Consider the following 22,049-nt stretch of genomic DNA (forward strand, 5'->3'; position numbering starts at 1 on the left):
AACTGTGGCACTCAAGGTGAGTGGCGCGTGGGCAATGGCGGAGCCAGGATTTTCAGGTGGGGGGGGGGGCAACCCCTCCAGCAATGAAAAAAGGTAGTGTTAGTAAGTAAGGACTTAAATTTTGATTTAAAGCTTTCGTGACTGCAGTAATTCATATTCTTAGTTTTTTCGGTAAAGTCACGTTGAAGAGAAACAACAAAATAACAAAATATATATAAAACAATAAAAAATTCTCTTCAACGTGACTTTACCGAAAAAACTAAGAATATAAGTAAGGACTTGTCCCTTGGTTTTTATTTGACGCGTAGTGCGGTGATGGCGCAGCCATCGATCGAGGATCGAATTCGAACCGCGTTGTGTGATCGGACTCCGACTATTGTCCTATCATCTCATCGAGTCCCTGGCACGTAATAATATGCTACACAGTGGCAGTGGGGGTCGCAAAATGCCGATATATTACCAATAAACCCCAATGATCCGATCTAAATTAGGGATTTCGATCGGATCATTGGGGGGGCACGTGACACCCCACCCCCCACTGGCTCCACCAGTGAGCAAGTTACAAGCCTATCTTTGTAAGCAAATCCACCACTCTCACTCTTGATCGGGAAAGTTTTCCCACCCCTCCAAAAATATTGTTTATTCCCTTAAAAGGCCTCGAGCAATAATCAAAGAATATATTTATCTTTTTAACTAGATCAACGAAGTGATATAGTTCATGGTGTAATGTGTGTAGACTATTGTACTATCATCTCATAGAGTCCCTGGAACGTAATAATATGCTACACAGTGGCAGTGGAGGGGGTCGCAAAATGCCGATTTATGTTCAATGTGGTGACTCGGGCCCGCCGTACCGTTTTAATGTTCATGCATCCTAATTAGTGCATTCGCGATAAAAATTCCCACTGGAAACATTGGTTACCGACTTTCAGAACTGGTAATTGATGCTGAAAACAATTACCAGTTAACCGATGATCGTTTTAACAACCCTGGTAATTATTGCTGCCTCTGTCACTACTTGCATGTTCCATCTCCCTCTCTCCCCCTGTGTGCGTGTGTGTGTGTCTCAGCGCTACCACAAGCCGGTGTTCACCGAGGACTCCTACCTGGAGCTGCTGCACAAGCACAAACAGCCACTGGATGTGCAGCAGAGCAGCGCCGCCCGGCTCCTGTACGCCTGGCGCGACCGCACGGCACGCGCCGAGGACGAGAGCACGGGGTGAGAGCACCCGCGGCGCTGAAATAGCCGTGTACTGCACTGCATAGCATAGTGCAGCAAAGCACGGGACTTTCCGACAGCGTAGAATAACACAGCAAACGGAACAACACCACAGCGTTCAAAATATTTATCTTGACTTATCAGAATATTTATTTAGACTGGAGGAATCCGATGAGCTATGAACTCTTTATCACAGATGTCCAGAGTAGCGACAAATGTATGAATATAAAGCATATAAGTAAAAATTGCATAATTACATGAATTACTGTAGATTTTTTAACACTCAATGCACTTTAGGGCAAGGCAGCAAAACAACAACAAAAACGATCCAAGACCGCACCAAAACAACACACAGTCTAAATTTTGATTTAAAACTTTCGTGACTGCAGTAATTCATATTCTTAGCTCTTTCGGTAAAGTCACGTTGAAGGGAAACAATAAATAATAAAATATATATAAAACAATAAAAATTATCACGACGTTTCGACCATAACACATTAAAATGGAAATATCGATACACGGGTGTTTTATAATATAGCACAGTAAAACACTGGGGTGTACGACGCAGCACTTTTTAATTTACCTGATCGCGATCCTGAACCAGTTGTAGAAACTGCACATTCCAGTGCCGTAGGTCAATGGTTGCGTAGTACGATTACTGTCGCTGTTGCGTTGTTGGGCCTGTACGGCCTGTGTGATTATTGTTATTGCTGAGATGTGCATAGTGCCCTGGCCTGACCGGTATGTGTTGTGCTGTTGCTGTCACAGATAAGTCCTCCCAAACCATATGCTCATGAAGATCGCAGAGGAGATGCCTCGGTAAGCCGCGCACGGTGGTGGTGGGGCCGGTGGTGGCAGGGACAGTTGGGATGGTGGTGCGAGTGATACCCATGATGGTATTGACAGTGGTGGTAATATTCGCCCTCCAACAACAACGAAGGTCAGAAGAGCGATGCTCACAATAAAGAGCGGAGTGCCGGGCGGCTAAAATGCAGCAAGTTGGCACAGTCGCGTGCACAGCTGGTGCATCTGCCCCAGTCATTGCAGTCAGTCAACCCATGGGACCTGGCTCTGTTCCGTGAGGTCCTGTTAGCGAGCCTTCGACATTGCACGTGGATTCGGAGTGCACCTGGCCTGAGACAACCGCCGTGGTGATGTCACCAACACTTATTGGCATATGGCGCCTGTTCTTGTTGTTGGTAATAGTGGTGGTGGCTGATGATTGTGCTGTTAGTAGTGAGAGTGGTAGTGATAGTGTTGATGGTGGTGCCACTCATAATGTTTTGATGTGGATGGTGATCTGGATGCTGGTGATGATATGGATATGGTGATAGTATGATGGTGATGATGAAGGTTGCATTGTGGTAATAGCATTGGTTAGTATGATCCTGATAATGACCAGGCTATATATACGTACGCCAGACAAGACAGGCTTTACGTACGTATGCCAGCCTGAACACAATATACATACGTACGCCAGGATGAACAGTCTATACATACTCATTGTTTTTTTCGGTAAAGTCACGTATGTAGAAATACAATAAAATTATATTATTATATTATTTATTGTATTTCTACATACGTGACTTTACCGAAAAAAACCAATAAGTAATTTTATGCAGTCACGAAAGCTTTAATACTTTATTAGGCTATACATCCATAGACTTTCCTGAGCTGCCTATACGCACATACGCCAGAATGAACAATATACGTATGTACACCAGCATGAATAGGATATATGTACGCCATCTTGAACGGATATGCTTTTGCCAGTATTAACGGCTATATGCACCCTAGTCCATGCCATTGCTGTTTGATGCAAGACAGAGAGGGAGTGCTGGCTTGTTGTAACGTTGTGCTGTTTCTGTGAGATTGTGTTGTTGCTGTGACGTGGTTTTGCCGTGATGTTGCATTGCTCTGGCGTTGTGTTGTGACGCGTGTCGCTGCTCTAACATGTTGACATCGTCGTTGCCGACGCAGGGAGCTGCAGGGCGTGCTCGCGTGCTGCAATCCGGTGCCGCCCCTCTTGAGGCAGAACTCCAATGAGCTGTGGCAGCTCGTCAAGCAGGCACGCCTCGTCCCGCTCATCAAGGTGAGCGCAGAAGCGGAGGCGGCTCGGTGGAGCAGCAAGGGGTTCATAATGGACGGCCACGGTTGAGATACGGATGAAAGATAGATAGGGCAAGAGAGTCGGAGAACGAGAACAGAGACAAAAGAGAGTGGGAGACAGAGACTGAAAGTCATAGGGGGAGAGGGATAGCGAGTGGTCAGAGGCAGAATGTTCATAAATAAATATAATCAAACATTTAATATAATCTTGATTTGAAGCTTTCGTGACTGCAGGAATCCATACTCTTTGGTTCTTTCGGTAAAGTCACGTAGGTAGAAAAATATTAGATCACGACGTTTCGATCGCAACACAAGCAATCGTCATCAGGTGGGACAACCACACCAACTGCTGAAGACAGCAGTGGGACAACCACACCAACTGCTGTCTTCAGCAGTTGGTGTGGTTGTCCCACCTGATGACGATTGCTTGTGTTGCGATCGAAACGTCGTAATCTATTGTTTTTCTACCTACCTGACTTTACCGAAAGAACCAAAGAGTATGGATTTAATATAGGTGGTGACTGGGTGGCTCCTGGGGCCAATACTGGGTCAAGCACAATGATCCGGCACTGCTTCAATAATATTTTTTTAACTTGTGACACACTGCACATTATTCGCTCACTCGAAGCGAGAGAACGACTCAGAGGCGTGAGGAGGAACCACAGACGATCGGGAAAGGCTACCAGGTGGTGAGCCTGTGCCAAATTTCCCCCCAAACTTTGTGGTCGTCTATATATGCAGGTGTTATCAACCAATTAATGAGTGTTTACATATGGGAGGGAACCGGAGTTCCTGGAGAAAACCCACACATGCGAGGAGGCAACAGTCGATCCCATGCAGAACGAATGATGAAGTCAACCTTTGCTGTACCCCCTTCTAGCAGGCCATGCTATGACACCTGAAAAGCAACGGGAAGGGAGTTTAACACCATTTGTGTGATCCACCCACCCTTGTTGCCTCCATAGTGCTGGGTTACAGGACTTCGCCACCAACACCACCCGGCTAAGATCCTAGGTTTTGGATCTTGGGAGTTTCAGCCACCCGTGGTTAAACGACGTTCACAAATGTAGCGAGTTGATGGTCACAACCAGGCACAAGTGACTGCAAAAATAATGACTCGTTGCAGTAAAGGTTGCGTTTGTTTAATAATCTTTGCTGCTGTTCCCGCAGAGCGAAACGCCCATCAAGGCTCCATCGAGAACATTCATCACCCGGGCAGAGGTGACCAGAGACCAAAACTCATCACACAAATGCCATCTTTACTTGCGATTATAAACTCGACATCTCATTTTCTCATCCGGCACAGAACTCTTCATTTGTGGTTCTTTTTTAAAATTCCACGTCCCCAAACCGTCGTGACAATGAGGAGCTCAGTTCATGTCCGTCCTTAGAGTGTGAATAATGTTACGATTGTCGTGTAGGTTGACACCCCTGTGTGATTTTGTTGGTTCATTGCCTGACCCTGACAGTACAATCTAGATGTTTCAATCCCCCAAAGGTGACATTAATGGTATCATTTGTATGCCCACCCTAGTGTGGCACTGATTGTTCAATCAATTTTCTTCTGTGTTTTGACAGCGATTGGAAAACCCTCTCTTCTGTGCTCACGATGGCTTATCATTGGACGACAGGCAGCCAATCACAAGGCACGGTACTGAAGGTAGCTCACACTTAGTTGTGCTGGTTATATCGGCAAAGCTCATGATATGGATTATATTTTTTTATTCGTGACAGTTGATGAGAGCACCTAGCCTGTCACGAGTAGATTTAATTTTATTGACATGAAAAAATACTGTGCTGTTTTTTAATATCACACTCAGAATTTGAGTAGTAATCATACAAAGAATTGCCATGTTCTGTGTACAAATTAAACATAATTTGGTGAAATAAATAACAAATAATGTCCTGACTGCATTTACAGTGGGGCACAAGCAAAAATAACAAACTACTTTTCAGTAACATTGTCCTAAAAGTAAAACTTACATAATAGGTGATGTTTTAAGCAATGACCCTTCTTTGGCTGCTGCGTATATGTGCGTATTATTTCACTATCTTTGTGTCTATGCCTGTGTTCAATTGCGTGCCTTTCCATTCATATGTGTGTATTCATTCCTGTGTCTCTGTTAACGTGTCTTTATTTGCCTGTCTGCATGCGTATGTCTTGTATGTCAGCGGTTGCAACAGGTGTGTGGCCGTGTATATTATTGCGCCTGTGTGGGTGTGTGTGTTCACGTGTGTATTGTTCAGTCTGTATCTCTGTGCATCTTCTGTGCTAGCTTATGTCTGTATGTCACTTGAGAGCGGTTGTGCAGTGGTAGTGTGTAGTGGCACGTTCCTGATGGCCTAAGTTCCATTCCCGGTCACGACGAACAGCAGTAGTTTAGCTGGTTAGCGTGCTGCACTATTAACCTGGTGACCCAAGTTCGATTGCTGCTTATGGCCAACACCGGTGACGAATATCTAAACCAGTCCTGGGGCTCCCTTACATTAATTCAGCCTTAAATGAGTACTCAGTGCGTGTAAAGCATCAGCCCTGGGGAGACAAAGGTGGCTGGGTGTAGTGTTGGTCCTCCCATCCCCTTCGTGTTCTGTGCTGACCTTCGTAGATGCTTGCTAACAGCACTTGCCCTAAAATCTTTTCAAGGCTATATTGAAGATCTTTGACTTTTGTCTTTGTGTGGTGCAGTGGAGGGAGCACGGAGGGCGGTGCCTGCCACGCGCCCGGTCCTCACCCTGTTCGACGTGAGCCCAACATCCTCACACGACCACAACCAACCCATGTCTAATCTCCCACACCGCTGGCGAAAGCACTGTGTGTGTGATCTCGTGTGCTGTAGCTTTCTGTACCGTGCTGTGTTTGCTGTGTTAGCCATCATGTGCTGGGGCGTTCTGTGCGTTCTCTTGTGTGCTGTCGCATTCTGAGCTGTGCTGAAATTGCTGTCATGTTGCTGTAGTGCGCTGCGATGTGCTGTAGCGCTCTGCGCTCTGCTGTGGTGTGCAGGACAGCGAAGAGCAGCAGAACGAGGCTCGCACTGCTCAGAGCTCCACGTCCCAGATGAAGGCAGCGCGTGTCCTGCAGACGTTCGTCAACCGCTTTGGCATGGTGAGACATTGGGAGACAGGGACATGTGGAGGCACAGGGGTAGTTGAGTGCCAAGGAGATACATGGACTTTGAGACACGGGAATTACAAGGACACCAAGACAATGCAGCGATACAAGCGACTCAGGGACGTGGGGACAGACAGGAGGCATGGTAAATGAGTGACTGATCCCCGTGTCTGCATCGGAGAAGAAGATGAAGGTGGAGTGCCCTCAAGAGGAGCCGGTCGCCGTACCGACTGTGCGAGAGCACAATTATCTGAACCAGTCCTGGGCCTCCCCTAGTTTGACTCGGCCTCAATTGAGTACCTGGTGCGATGTTTAAAAACATTGCCGCTTGGGAGACAAAGGCGGCCGGGCGTGGTGCTGGCCATCCAACCCCTCGTGTGCCGTTTCGGCCTTCATAGGTGCTCTCTAACAGCACTTGTCCCAACAGTCTGTTAAAGCTCTACGGGGGATCTGTGTTTGTTGTCTGGGTGCGTGCCAGCATGTGTGTGTGACGTGTGTGGTCGTATAATATCGAGTTGTGATGTGCGGTTGGTTTGTTGGGTTGTGCCCTCTGTGTGCTTTCGTCCCGCTCGACCGCCTATCTGCCTTTTCTACTCTTGTTTGTCCGCCCACCGTTGAGCGGCTATTCCTGTGCGTGGCCCCGTAGCATCACTCATACCGTTCCTTCCTGGGCATCACCTGCCTCATGCAAATCTCGATGCGCGAAGAGGACTTCATTATCGACACACTGATGCTGCGCGACGACCTGCACATCCTCAACGAGGCCTTCACCAACCCCAACATTGTCAAGGTGAGAGGCATGCGTGCACGTAGACATGCATAAACAAAATAATCGAGTGAGACAGCAAAACAAGGAGAGAGACATCCCTCTCCCTCGCCGACTTTGTAGCACGACGCCTGGGTCCCTCCAGTTTGCTGCCAATGTATCATTGCACTGCCTGCACACTCGATATGAATGCCATTGGGTGAATGTTTACAACAATAAATTGCACTTGTATTGCACCTAAAGCGTAACAAACATTTCGGGGCGCAGAATTACACGGGGAGAACAGGAGGGAGCAGATTTTTTTATTTATTTAAAGCTTTCGTGACTGCAGGGATTGATATTCTTGGTTCTTTCGGTAAAGTCACCACGTAGAAGGGCAACAATAAAATAATAAAAATATAAAACAATAAAATTCTTGCTGTGGTTTTCACACCTGATGATGATTGCTTGTGTTGCAGTCGAAACGTCGTGAGAATTGTATTGTTTTATATTTTTATTATTTTATTGCTTCCCTTCTACGTGGTGGTGACTTTACCGAACGGACCAAAGAATAGGAGGGAGCAGGTCGGACCGAGCAAGGGAAATAGAGAAAGGAAGCAATTAAGGGGGGCTGGCTGCAGCCATGCCTTGTTGACAGCGGCGGCGGCGACGATGGTTACTAGGGACGTTGTAACCATATCTTGAGCACCGGCCACGTGAGAGGTGTGGTGCTTGACGCGGCAACGCAGTGGCGCAGTGATTGCCACGGTGACGTGGTGATTGACGCTGCGGTGTGGCGGGGGCGCAGGTTTTCCACGGAGCGGACTCGGACATTGAGTGGCTGCAACGTGACCTGGGCCTGTACGTGGTGGGCCTGTTCGACACGCACCCAGCGGCGCGCTCCCTCGGCCTCGCCAGAAACTCGCTCGCCCACCTCCTCATGCACTACTGCAGCCTGTCTACCGACAAGCAGTACCAGCTGGCTGACTGGCGCATCCGTTACGCACGCCGCACTTGCTCGAACCTCTGCATACGCGCGCGCATGCACGGGCTAACTTGTAAGATCCCCTGTATAGCCTCAACTAATTGTTGGGGAAAGTGCTGTGAAGGAGGGGGTGGGTGGCCAGTACCATGCACGGCCGCCTTTGTCTCCCCAGTGGTGATGTTTACACACAGCTACACCAGGTACTCATTTGAGGCTGAGTCGAGCTAGTGGAGGGCCGGGACCGGTTCAGATAATTGTCACAGGTGTTGGCCGTGAGTAGAAATCGAACTCGTTTCACCAGGTTCATAGCACAGGGTGCTAGCCGCTACTCTACTGCTTACACATTCACACACAAGGACAAAGATCCCCCGTGTCGCCTGAATAGACTGCTGAATCTAGTTGGCCAGGGTGAGGAATTGAAGTCCCATCACTGGATTCATAGAACAGTACATATGAAGCACTTTCACCCCCCCTCCCCACTCAAGTTATCTTAGCGAGCCCCTATTAAGGCTGGCACAATGTTTGAGAGGGTAATGTGGTTAGCATCATGCCTGACCTCCTTTGTTTCCCCAGTGGTGATGTTCATATCTTATACTAGGTGCTCATTTAAGGCCCAGGTCCAATACTGGTTTTTATATCACTCCCAAATGATGTTAGCCTTCACCGGAAATGAAACATGTGTCAACAGATAAATGTTGCAGTACATTAACATCTGCGTCTCATACACACTCGCATGCACACACTCACACACAAACACATACACACTCACAATTGCATACACACGCACACCAACACTTGCACACATCCACGTATGCACGCACACACACAGGCCTCTCCTGCCAGACATGCTGCACTATGCGCGTGCCGACACGCACTACCTGCTGTACGTGTACGACCGCGTCCGCGCCGACCTGCTCACCAAGGCGCTGGGCCGACCCAACCTCCTGCAGCTTGTGTGGGACCAGAGCCGAACTGTGGCACTCAAGGTGAGTGGTGGGCAATGGCTGAGCCAGGATTTTCAGGTGCGGGGGGCAACCCCTCCAGCAATGAAAAAAGGTAGTGTTAGTAAGTAAGGACTTGTCCCTTGGTTTTTATTTGACGCGTAGTGCGGCGATGGCGCAGCCATCGATCGAGGGTCGAATTCGAACCGCGTTGTGTGATTGGCATCGCGCTCGCTGAAGGTGTTGATGCCTTCAGGGAAGTCGTGTCCTGTATACGCGACTGCGCACAATTCTGTGAGTCACTTATAACTGCTTTGCCGTTACTTATTGCCCTTTATGGACTCGGACTATTGTCCTATCATCTCATCGAGTCCCTGACACGTAATAATATGCTACACAGTGGCAGTGGGGGTCGCAAAATGCCGATTTATTACCAATAAACCCCAATGATCCGATCTAAATTAGGGATTTCGATCGGATCATTGGGGGGGCACGTGACACCCCACCCCCCACTGTCTCCACCAGTGAGCAAGTTACAAGCCTATCTTTGTAAGCAAATCCACCACTCTCACTCTCGATCGGGACAGTTTTCCCACCCCTCAAAAAATATTGTTTATTCCGTTACAAGGCCTCGAGCAATAAACAGAGAATATTTTTATCTTTTTAACTAGATCAACGAAGTAATATAGTTCATGGTGTAATGTGTGTAGACTATTGTCCTATCATCTCATAGAGTCCCTGGAACGTAATAATATGCTACACAGTGGCAGTGGAGGGGGTCGCAAAATGCCGATTTATGTTCAATGTGGTGATTCGGGCCCGCCGTACCGTTTTAATGTTCATGCATCCTAATTAGTGCATTCGCGGTAAAAATTCCCACTGGAAACATTGGTTACCGACTTTCAGAACTGGTAATTGATGCTGAAAACAATTACCAGTTAACCGATGATCGTTTTAACAACCCTGGTAATTATTGCTGCCGCTGTCACTACTTGCGTGGTTCCATCTCCCTCTCTCTCCCTGTGTGTGTGTCTCAGCGCTACCACAAGCCGGTGTTCACCGAGGACTCCTACCTGAAGCTGCTGCACAAGCACAAGCAGCCACTGGATGTGCAGCAGAGCAGCGCCGCCCGGCTCCTGTACGCCTGGCGCGACCGCACGGCACGCGCCGAGGACGAGAGCACGGGGTGAGAGCACCCGCGGCGCTGAAATAGCCGTGTACTGCACTGCATAGCATAGTGCAGCAAAGCACGGGACTTTCCGACAGCGTATAATAACACAGCAAACAGAACAACACCACAGCGTTCAAAATCTTTATCTTGATTTATCAGAATATTTATTTAGACTGTTGGAATCCGATGAGCTATGAACTCTTTATCACAGATGTCCAGAGTAGCGAAATATTTATGAATATAAAGTATATAAGTACAAATTGCATAATTACATGAATTACTGTAGATTTTTTAACACTCAATGGACTCTAGGGCAAGGCAGCAAAACAACAACAAAAACGATCCAAGACCGCACCAAAACAACACACAGTCCCTCAATAAAATTGCACGTTAAAATGGAAATATCGATACACGGGTGTTTTATAATATAGCACAGTAAAACACTGGGGTGTACGACGCAGCACTTTTTAATTTACCTGATCGCGATCCTGAACCAGTTGTAGAAACTGCACATTCCAGTGCCGTAGGTCAATGGTTGCGTAGTACGATTTCTGTAGCTGTTGCGTTGTTGGGCTTGTACGGCCTGTGTGATTATTGTTATTGCTGCGACGTGCATAGTGCCCTGGCCTGACCGGTGTGTGTTGTGCTCCTGCTGTCACAGATACGTCCTCCCAAACCACATGCTCATGAAGATCGCAGAGGAGATGCCTCGGTAAGCCGCGCACGGTGGTGGTGGGGCCGGTGGTGGCAGGGACAGTTGGGATGGTGGTGCGAGTGATACCCATGATGGTATTGACAGTGGTGGTAATATTCGCCCTCCAACAACAACGAAGGGCAGAGGAGCGATGCTCACAATACAGAGCGGAGTGCCGGGCGGCTAAAATGCAGCAAGTTCGCACAGTCGCGTGCATCTGCCCAAGTCATTGCAGTCAGTCAACCCATGGCACCTGGCTCTGTTCCGTGAGCTCCTGTTAGCGAGCCTTCGACACTGCACGTGGCTTCGGAGTGCACCTGGCCTGGGACAACCGCCGTGGTGATGTCACCGCCACTTATTGGCATATGGCGCCTGTTCTTGTTGTTGGTAATAGTGGTGGTGGCTGATGATTGTGCTGGTAGTAGTGAGAGTGGTAGTGATAGTGTTGATGGTGGTGCCACTCATAATGTTTTGATGTGGATGGTGATCTGGATGCTGGTGATGATATGGATATGGTGATAGTATGATGGTGATGATGAAGGTTGCATTGTGGTAATAGCATTGGTTAGTATGATCCTGATAATGACCAGGCTATATATACGTACGCCAGACAAGACAGGCTTTACGTACGTATGCCAGCCTGAACACAATATACATACGTACGCCAGGATGAACAGGTTATACATACATAGACTAACCTGAGCTGCCTATACGCACGTACGCCAGAATGAACAATATACGTATGTGCACCAGCATGAATAGGATATATGTACGCCATCTTGAACGGCTATGCTTTTGCCAGTATCAACGGCTATATGCACCCTAGTCCACGCCATTGCTGTTTGATGCAAGACAGAGGGACTGCTGGCTTGTTGTAACGTTGTGCTGTTTCTGTGAGATTGTGTTGTTGCTGTGACGTGGTTTTGCCGTGATGTTGCATTGCTCTGGCGCTGTGTTGTGACGCGTGTCGCTGCTCTAACATGTTGACATCGTCGTTGCCGACGCAGGGAGCTGCAGGGCGTGCTCGCGTGCTGCAATCCGGTGCCGCCCCTCGTGAGGCAGAACGCCAATGAGCTATGGCAGCTCGTCAAGCAGGCACGCCTCGTCCCGCTCATAAAGGTGAGCGCAGAAGCGGAGGCGGCTCGGTGGAGCAGCGAGGGGTTCATAATGGACGGCCAGGGTTGAGATACGGATGAAGGATAGATAGGGCAAGAGAGTCGGAGAACGAGAACAGAGACAAAAGAGAGTGGGAGACAGAGACTGAAAGTCATAGGGGGAGAGGGATAGCGAGTGGTCAGAGGCAGAATGTTCATAAATAAATATAATCAAACATTTAATATAATCTTGATTTGAAGCTTTTCGTGATTGCAGGAATCCATACTCTTTGGTTCTTTCGGTAAAGTCACGTAGGTAGAAAAATAATAGATCACGACGTTTCGATCGCAACACAAGCAATCGTCATCTGTCTTCAGCAGTTGGTGTGGTTGTCCCACCTGATGACGATTGCTTGTGTTGCGATCGAAACGTCGTGATCTATTGTTTTTCTACCTACCTGACTTTACCGAAAGAACCAAAGAGTATGGATTTAATATAGGTGGTGACTGGGTGGCTCCTGGGGCCAATACTGGGTCAAACACAATGATCCGGCACTGCTTCAATAATATTTTTTTTAACTTGTGACACTGCACATTATTCGCTCACTCGAAGCGAGAGAACGACTCAGAGGCGTGAGGAGGAACCACAGACGAGCGGGAAAGGCTACCAGGAGGTGAGCCTGTGCCAAATTTCCCCCCAAACTTTGTGGTCGTCTATATATGAAGGTGTTATCAACCAATTAATGAGTGTTTACATATGGGAGGGAACCGGAGTTCCTGGAGAAAACCCACACATGCGAGGAGGCAACAGTCAATCCCATACAGAACGAATAGATGAAGTCAACCTTTGCTGTACCCCCTTCTAGCAGGCCATGCTATGACACCTGAAAAGCAATGGGAAGGGAGTTTAACAACATTTGTGTGATCCACCCACCCTTGTTGCCTCCATAGTGCTGGGTTACAGGACTTTGCCACCAACACCACCCGGCTAAGATCCTAGGTTTTGGATCTTGGGAGTTTCAGCCACCCGTGGTTAAACGACGTTCACAAATGTAGCGAGTTGATGCTCACAACTAGGCACAAGTGACTGCAAAAATAATGACTCGTTGCAGTAAAGGTTGCGTTTGTTTAATAATCTTTGCTGCTGTTCCCGCAGAGCGAAACGCCCATCAAGGCTCCATCGAGAATATTCATCACCCGGACAGAGGTGACCAGAGACCAAAACTCATCACACAAATTCCCTCTTTACTTGCGATTATCAACTCTACATCTCATTTTCTCATTCGGCACAGAACTCTCATTTGTGGTTCTTTTTTTAAATTCCACGTCCCCAAACCGTCGTGACAATGAGGAGCTCAGTTCATGTCCGTCCTTAGAGTGTGAATAATGTTCCGATTGTTGTGTAGGTTGACACCCCTGTGTGATTGTTGGTTCATGGCCTGACCCTGAAAGTACATTCTAGATGTTTCAATCCCCCAAAGGTGACATTAATGGTATCATTTGTATGCCCACCCTAGTGTGGCACTGATTGTTCAATCAATTTTCTTCTGTGTTTTGACAGCGATTGGAAAATCCTCTCTTCTGTCCTCACGATGGCTTATCATTGGACGACAGGCAGCCAATCACAAGGCATGGTACTGAAGGTAGCTCACACTTAGTTTTGCTGGTTATATCGGCAAAGTTCATGATATGGATTATATTTTTTTATTCGTGACAGTGATGTGTACACCTAGCCTGTCACGAGTAGATTTCATTATATTGACATGAAAAAAATACTGTGCTGTTTTTTAATATCACACTCATAATTTGAGTAGTAATCATACAAATAATTGCCATGTTCTGTGTACAAATTAAACATAATTTAGTGACATAACAAATAATGTCCTGACTGCATTTACAGTGGGGCACAAGCAAAAATAACAAAATACTTTTCAGTAACATTGTCCTAAAAGTAAAACTTACATAATAGGTGATTTTTAAGCAATGACCCTTCTTTGGCTGCTGCGTGTATGTGCGTATTATTTATTTCACTATCTTTGTGTCTATGTCTGTGTTCAATTGCGTGCATTTCCATTCATATGTGTGTGTATTCATTCCTGTGTCTCTGTTAACGTGTCTTTATTTGCCTGTCTGCATGCGTATGTCTTGTGTGTCAGCGGTTGCAACAGGTGTGTGGCCCTGTATATTATTGCGCGTGTGTGGGTGTGTGTGTTCACGTGTGTATTCTTCAGTCTGTATCTCTGTGCATCTTCTGTGCTAGCGTATGTCTGTATGTCACTAGAGAACGGTTGTGCAGTGGTAGTGTGTAGTGGCACGATCCTGATGGCCTAAGTTCCGTTCCCGGTCACGACGAACAGCAGTTGTTTAGCTGGTTAGCGTGCTGCACTATTAACCTGGCGACCCAAGTTCGATTGCTGCTTATGGCCAACACCGGTGACGAATATCTAAACTGGTCCTGGGGCTCCCTTAGATTAATTCAGCCTTAAATGAGTACTCAGTGCGTGTAAAGCATCAGCACTGGGGAGACAAAGGTGGCTGGGTGTAGTGTTGGTCCTCCTATCCCCTTCGTGTTCTGTGCTGACCTTCGTAGATGCTCGCTAACAGCACTTGCCCTGAAAGTCTTTTCAAGGCTATATTGAGGATCTTTGACTTTTGTCTTTGTGTGGTGCAGTGGAGGGAGCACGGAGGGCGGTGCCTGCCACGCGCCCGGTCCTCACCCTGATTGACGTGAGCCCACCATCCTCACACGACCACAACCAACCCATGTCTCATCTCCCACACCGCTGGCGAAAGCACTGTGTGTGTGATCTCGTGTGCTGTAGCTTTCTGTACCGTGCTGTGTTTGCTGTGTTAGCCATCATGTGCTGGGGCGTTCTGTGCGTTCTCTTGTGTGTTGTCGCATTCTGAGCTGTGCTGAAATTGCTGTCATGTTGTTGTAGTGTGCTGCGATGTGCTGTAGCGCTCTGCGCTCTGCTGTGGTGTGCAGGACAGCGAAGAGCAGCAGAACGAGGCTCGCACTGCTCAGAGCTCCACGTCCCAGATGAAGGCAGCGCGTGTCCTGCAGACGTTCGTCAACCCCTTTGGCATGGTGAGACATGGGGAGACAGGGACATGTGGAGGCACAGGGGTAGTTGAGTGCCAAGGAGATACATGGACTTTGAGACACGGGAATTACAAGGACACCAAGACAATGCAGCGATACAAGCGACTTAGGGACGTGGGGAACACACAGGAGGCATGGTAAATGAGAGACAGATAGGAGGCATAAAGACACAATATTAGCACAGGGTCACACGTAACACGGGGTCACTTAGGATTTGGATAAAACGGTCTTCATTGACGCAGAAAGCCTGGAAACATGAAGACGTGGGGACTTGAGGAAGTGATTGAAAATAAAATAGGACATGCACAGGGTCGTTTGTTTGTTTCCTTGCGCGTGTGTGCTAGTTCGCTTGTGCATCTGTTCATGTGCTTGTGCTTGCAGTATCTACCATCCAGTGACGGGAAATCTCTGCCATTTCAAGAAAAGAAATTGGATCCCAACTCAAAAGTGTTTGAGGTAACACGTGGATGTTGTGTGCTAACATCTTGCTCACATCATCATCTCCATCATCATTATCTCCATCATTCCATTTCACAAACCACTTGTGCACACGTGCGGATGGGTTCTGAGTGAGGAATTTTAGTGGTTTGGTGATTGTGGTTATTTGAGTGCATGTTTGAGCAGATGAGTGGGTGAATGAATGGTTGAGTGAGTGCTTGGGTAGGTGAGAGAGTGTAGTTGAGTGCATGAGTGGTTGGATCGTTGAACGAGTACCTGAGTGGCTGAGTAAGTGAATGAGTGTTTAAGTAGTTGACTGAGTGAGTGATGAGAACCCGTTGAGTGCTATCTCACCCGTCTCTGTAGATCTGTAGTCGCTGGAAACTGATGAAAGCGCCAGAGAAACCAAAGAAGAGCTCTGCACAGCCTGCAAAAGCCAAACACGGTGAAGGCACACACACACACACACCATGAACACAGAGACATGCACTAATCCAGCAGTCGCAAAACACTTGCATGTGCACACACACACACACATGCAGACACGTACAGAAGTCAAGGCGTTGCTCACAAACACGACAAAAAGAAAAATCGTATCACCTTTAACAGACTTGGGGCAAGTGCTGTTAGCAAGCATCTCTGAAGATCCAGGATTACACGAGGGGTGGGTAGTCAACACCAGGCTCGGCTGCCTTTGTTTCCCCAGCACTGATGATTACACATCGTGCCCGGTACTCATTTAAGGCTCCGTCGACCTCGGGGAGACCCAGGACTTGATCAAATATTTGCCATTGCTGTTGATCGGAAGCGGGAATTGAAATCAGGTCACTGGGTTTGCAGTGCATTAACCAGCACACTACTGCACGCACGCGCCATGAGTGACGGATCCCCGTGTCTGCAGCGGAGAAGAAGATGAAGGTGGAGCGCCCTCAAGAGGAGCCGGTCGCCGTACCGACTGTGCGAGAGCAGAAACAGGTGCGCCCCGCTCACTCGCGCTCCGGCGTTTCCACGGCCAATGGGGGAACTGGGAACCTAGATTTGAAGCTTTCGTGACTGCAAGGATCCATACTCTTTGGTTCTATTCGGTAAAGTCACGTAGGTAAAAAATTAAACAACAAAAAACTCGACGTTTCGACCGCTTGTGTTGTGGCCGAAACGTCGTGATTTTTGTTGTTTTATTTTTTACCTACGTGACTTTACCGAATAGAACCAAAGAGTGTGAACTGGGAACCTGTTGCAGGACCTGCACCCCCGGGCCTTGCGTTTGTGACTGGGCTTCGTGGGACCCGGCCCCTCCTGGTGCCCTTAAGTCCCCACCCACCCAGCCCCTCCCCACTCACTGCTGCCCTTTCCCATTCCATCTGAACACCAGCCTGTGTTGGGGTAGACATTGCTTACAAAATTGCATACGAATTCAGATGCGTTATTCTTGTGAACATTCTGCATGTGTTTCAGCGAATTACGTCGTGGCGTGCAAATTTTTGCCGTCAATAAAGTGGGCATCGGTGCGCATCACAGCGGAATGGGAATGGTACATGGGCATAGAGCAATAAAAATGTAAAAAGAAACCCGTCGCGAACTCGGCGGCTTACACCGACTGAGCAAAATAAATTGCAACCGCATGAAAAATAAAGTGCACAGGGAATCGCATAAGAAAGGTAAGGAGTAAATAATAATGAAATAAACTGTTTTTTCTTTCCCTGGTGCGCTGGTGATAACTCGACGAGGGTTAACGAATCGATACCCTATCCTGTGACTCGTGACTTGATGCTGGTAGCATCGTGGGGATAACATTGGGGGAAAAGACAAAAATCCGACACAAACCAGAATACCTCCCCACTGCCGCTCTCCCCACCCCCTCCCACTGTGTTGCCTTCATTCTCTCTCGTTCGGCCTCTCCCTTACCCCTTTCCATGGGCAGGGTGCCACACGTAGAGAGGCACCGGGGGCAGCCGAGGTCACGGAGGTCGGAGGGAAAAGGCAGCGCGCGGACTCGGCCTCATTGCCAGCGCCACCACTCGTGCCAGATGACTTCACCCCCCATGAGTACACGGAGGCCGACGCTCACATCTTCACAGGTACACACACATCTTCACAAGTGCATACGTGCACATCCACATCTTCACAGGTACACAGACACGCGCACATGTACATCATCGTGGGAAAAACGCACATCTTCACAGATACGCACACACACACATCTTCACAGGTAAGGTCAATGTGTGAGGGTGGGTATGTGAAGGTCAATGTGAGCGAGTTTGAGTGGGCGAGTGAGCGAGTTGTTCCCTGTTCCAGCCGGGTGCTCTCGAGGAAGAGATCAGAACAGACACACGACTCGGCAGGACAAGGTGCGTACGTACTTAACATCACCGCTATCATCATCGTCGCCATCATAACCACCACTACCATTGTCATCACACCATCACCACCCCTAATATTACAGTTTTATCACCATCACCACTACCATCAACACCATTACAGCTACCATCATCACCATCATCACCATCATGACCATCACTGCTACCAACATCACTATCATAACTCCCATATTCATCACCATCATCACCACTATCATTGTCATCACCATCACCATCAATAACACAACCATCACCCCTACAACTAAAGTATTATCTCCACTACTTTTAACACCATCACCGCTACCATGATCACTGTCATAACCACCATATTCATCACCATCACCGTTACCGTCACCATCAACACCATTACCATCATCTCTGTAACCAGTGTTGCCTTCACCTTTAACGTCATTAACACCATCATTAATGCCGTCACCACCATCATAACCACATTCATTGGTACCACTGTCAACATCATCTTCATTCCCACCACCATTACCACGATACACGTCGTGTAGTGCATTGCGCAGTGTGTTGAATCTTTGTGCTCCGCGTGCTTTTTGTGTCGTGTGCGTGGTGTCTGTTGTGCGCATGAATGCACATTGTGTGGTGTGTGTTTGATGTTGAGTACACATTTGCGTGTATCCGTTGTGTGTTTGTGCAGCATAAGTTGTGCGGGCGGGGGCAAGGTGGTCGTACAGTCTTCAGAGGATCGGCACGGGGCATGACGTACATGCAGGGACACAGTGGCCGGTTGGAGATCCCTCTCCCATCACCTACGTCGCCCTACGTGCATTCACGTGTCTTTTGTGTCCGCGTCGGACCTTGCATATCTAAATGTTTACCCCACGTGTCCTTGTGTGTCCCTGTGGGTCGCCGCATGTCTAAATGTGTACGCACATGTCTCTGTAATGTCCCACCTTCTCTCGGTTAGTTCCCCGCATGTCCCCATGTCCCTCCGTGTCACTACGCATGCTGCGTCTTCCTTTAGATCATAGATCACGGTTCCGTGCATTTTCACGTGTGTTCCTGTGTATACGTATGCCTTTGTGTCTGCACATGCATCTGCTTGCCTTTGTGTGTCTCAGTGTCAACGGTGTCAACAGTGTTGCTTTGTGTCAGTGGTACTTCGTGTCTGCTTGTGTCTTCACGTGCCCCCCTGTAGCATTGTTACCGTGCGTGTCGGTGTGTCACCGATGCGTTATAGCACATGTCATCACACAGGGTTCTCCCACTGGCACATCTGGCCCGTGAAGGCTTTTGTAGTGGCCTGCCGAGGTATAAATACAGGTTTCCCTCACTTTATGCGGTGGATACGTTCCAAAAAAAAGGGCACACAAAGTAAAACCGCACAAGACAGCGTCCTGCCGAGTAGTATATACGTACACATGCAATGTTGTGTCACATCTGACCGCAAAGTGGCATATAGAGTGAGTTCAAAAGACATGTAGCGAATTTTGTGGAGAAATAGGTAAGTCGCATATACGTGAAATCGCACAAACCAAACCTGAATCAACTGTGGAAACCTGTAGATACAGGTTAGTGAGATGAAAAGTGATATACAAGAGATAGGGATGAGAGTTGGAGACAAACTATGGTGATTAGCTGTCACATAGCTGACATTATGACGTAAATAAGTCATGTGACGTAACATTTACGCGTGGCACGTGATATTACATCGCTAACTTTTTGTAGCCCGCCAGATAATATTTCTGAAGAACCATTCGTTTTCATGTGCCTCTGTGCCAAGCACATGTCTGCATATCTCCATGTGGGTGATTTTGTGTTCCATAATCTCAAAATGCACCTAACCTGGCACAGCTGCTACGGTCACATCACTCAATGGCGGCTGTTCTCTTAATTTATTCACTGGTCACTATCTGTGTCCTCAAATCCTGATGCTTGCATTTCCATGTGTGTGTGTCCCTCCACATCTTAAAAATAATATTCTGCATGTATTTAGCATCTTGCATGAAAATTCCATCTATAAACGTGGTAGAATTTGTAACACATGCAGTTTTCGCGTGGAGGCATGATAATACACAGACAAGCGGGGTAAATAGCCAGAACCAGTGCCAACAATTGCTCAAGCTCTGTGGTCCTATATTGAGCGGCCGGTATGTGGGTCGGGAGTGTTCCACTTTTCATCCCAGTGCGACCCGCGGTTGCTCACTTCTCCGTGATGCAGGGGAGGCTTCCGGCAGGCGTGGCCGAAAAAATGAAGATGTGAAGAGAGGCGGTGAGAGTCCTGGAGGGGAGTGAACTGGCATTGGTGCAGGGCGGACAACAAACGTCTCCCATTGATACGAGGCGACATCAACAACAAACGCAATTAACAGCAACATCCAGGATCAACTGGCGAATTCGAACAACACGCAGTTAACAGCAACACCGAGTCAACTGGAGTATCTAACAATACATGGGAGTTGATAGCGACATCTGTTCGGCCAGTAAATTCTAACAACACAGTTCACAGCAACTCCTAAAGTCTACCAGAGTACAAATAAGACGCGTAGTTTATACCAACTGCTCGAGTCACACAGGGTCTCCTGTAACTGCGACGTTAACAACACACGGATACAAGTACCCTGTGTGGCCAGTAACACCCAGACTCAACGGCAACACCCCAAAACACACCCAGTGTCACCAACATCATCTCACATTATCATTAACAGCTGATAATACCAGCTACAGCTAGCTACATTGAGCATCACCAGCAAAATGAGTGATAAACCAGCTTTAATACTTTCCATCAAATAATGAGAAACTCATGTCCTGCGCGTGTAAATAATAAGTTTTCACACGTGCAATGCCCATGCACTCTAACAGAATCACATGAACATAGATGTTAGCACTCACATGTGCACACATAAGCGCAAGCTTTTTTGATAACCCTGCACCCCCTGCATTACCAGTTTAATGACTTGTTCCCACATGGTTGTTGTGGTGCTGACAAGTAGACCGCAAAGAAATGATGTAAAAATAAATTTGGTTTCACGTTTTTAAGCCTTCTCTCCTGCAGGAGGGACTTTGTCAAACGTGTCTTTTGTCGCTGTGTGTGTAGGTGTTTAAGGTGGGGAGTGGTAATGAATGTTGAACTTTTTTCTTCATGCTTTTGGAGTCCCTGACTGCTCACAATCATTATGCTGATGATCTAGTGATTGCTGTTCACTTAGAAGAAGTTGGAAGCGCTGCTGCTAGACCTGGAGCGTGCTATAAACTTACCATCAGCCCCACCAAAACTAAGCACCTGGCTGGGTATTTTGTGCCATCAAACACTCCACCCCCTCAACTCGCGATTGGTGATGGGGCAGTTGTCGAGAGAGTGGAGAGTTTTCCATACATGGGTAGTGTGCTTATGACCAGCTCCGATTTGATAGCAGAAGTCTCACTCCGAATCAGTCGAGTGGCATCTGTTCATCGGCTGGGTAAAGCTGTGTGGAAGCTTCCTGGTTTGTTGCTCCACATGAAGCCTCGGGTATTCACGGCCACCGTCATGCCCTCCTGTATTCTTGCGGAAAAGCGGACCCCCCCCCCCCCCCCAATGGAACATCTTCGCCAGTAAGACACATTCAGGCTGGCATGCCTACGATCCATCCTGGGTTTAGCCAGGCTGGATTGTGTGAGGACCTCACAAATCCTTGAAAGAGCTCGACAAAGTTAATCGGTGAGCTCCGGCAGGCAAGGCTGCGTTGGCTGGGTTATAGAGCCTGCATGTACAGCCACCGCATGCCTAAATAGCTTTTGTTTAGCCAGATAGAGGGGGCCAAATGGACGTGGCAGGGGCTCGAGAAGAGATGCAATCATGTGGTACAAGAGGATGTAGAGCTAAGTGTGCTTTCCGATGACTGGTACCAGCGGTGTCAAGATCGGCCTCTGTGGAGGAGGCTTGTGAAGGACGCTACTGGGTAGTTGGAGGCAGTCGCCCTTCAGCATGAACGGAGGGCTATGGAGCGACGCTCACAAACCCGAGCAAGCGCCAGGTGGCTAAACATAGTAGGTGGGCACAGTTGGGTGCACAGGTGGTGCAATCAGCCAGTCGCCTCACGTTAAAGTGCACTTCGCCTGGCATAATCACCGTGGT

The 22,049-nt window shown here is 48.0% G+C and overlaps 1 protein-coding gene across 6 annotated transcripts; it reads left to right on the forward strand.

The window, feature by feature from the left end:
* The first annotated feature begins 1,992 nt into the window (after positions 1–1,992).
* LOC142923106 (exosome complex component 10-like) lies at positions 1,993–20,971 on the forward strand. Of its 6 annotated transcripts, XM_076064031.1 has the most exons (23): positions 1,993–2,038; positions 3,200–3,311; positions 4,499–4,549; positions 4,907–4,988; positions 6,015–6,070; positions 6,330–6,431; positions 7,084–7,227; positions 7,991–8,043; positions 8,997–9,153; positions 10,146–10,294; positions 10,941–10,991; positions 11,981–12,092; positions 13,224–13,274; positions 13,629–13,710; positions 14,739–14,794; positions 15,054–15,155; positions 15,552–15,626; positions 15,975–16,053; positions 16,510–16,583; positions 17,530–17,686; positions 17,904–17,956; positions 18,630–18,718; positions 20,154–20,971. In XM_076064031.1, the coding sequence occupies exons 1-23, from the start codon at positions 2,007–2,009 to the stop codon at positions 20,185–20,187; spliced, it is 1,953 nt and encodes a 650-aa protein (XP_075920146.1). In that variant the 5' UTR covers positions 1,993–2,006; the 3' UTR covers positions 20,188–20,971. The 6 variants fall into 6 exon arrangements, with proteins under 6 accessions (XP_075920146.1, XP_075920143.1, XP_075920147.1 ...); XM_076064028.1 differs by having other exon boundaries at positions 18,630–20,971; XM_076064032.1 differs by lacking the exons at positions 17,904–17,956; positions 18,630–18,718.
* Positions 20,972–22,049: the final 1,078 nt, after the last annotated feature.

This window comes from Petromyzon marinus, unplaced genomic scaffold (assembly GCF_048934315.1).
Source record: "Petromyzon marinus isolate PM22_M1 ecotype Great Lakes invasive population unplaced genomic scaffold, UKy_Petmar_22M1.pri1.0 PM_Scaffold_29, whole genome shotgun sequence".
In the NCBI taxonomy this organism is placed as follows: Eukaryota; Metazoa; Chordata; class Hyperoartia; order Petromyzontiformes; family Petromyzontidae; genus Petromyzon; species Petromyzon marinus.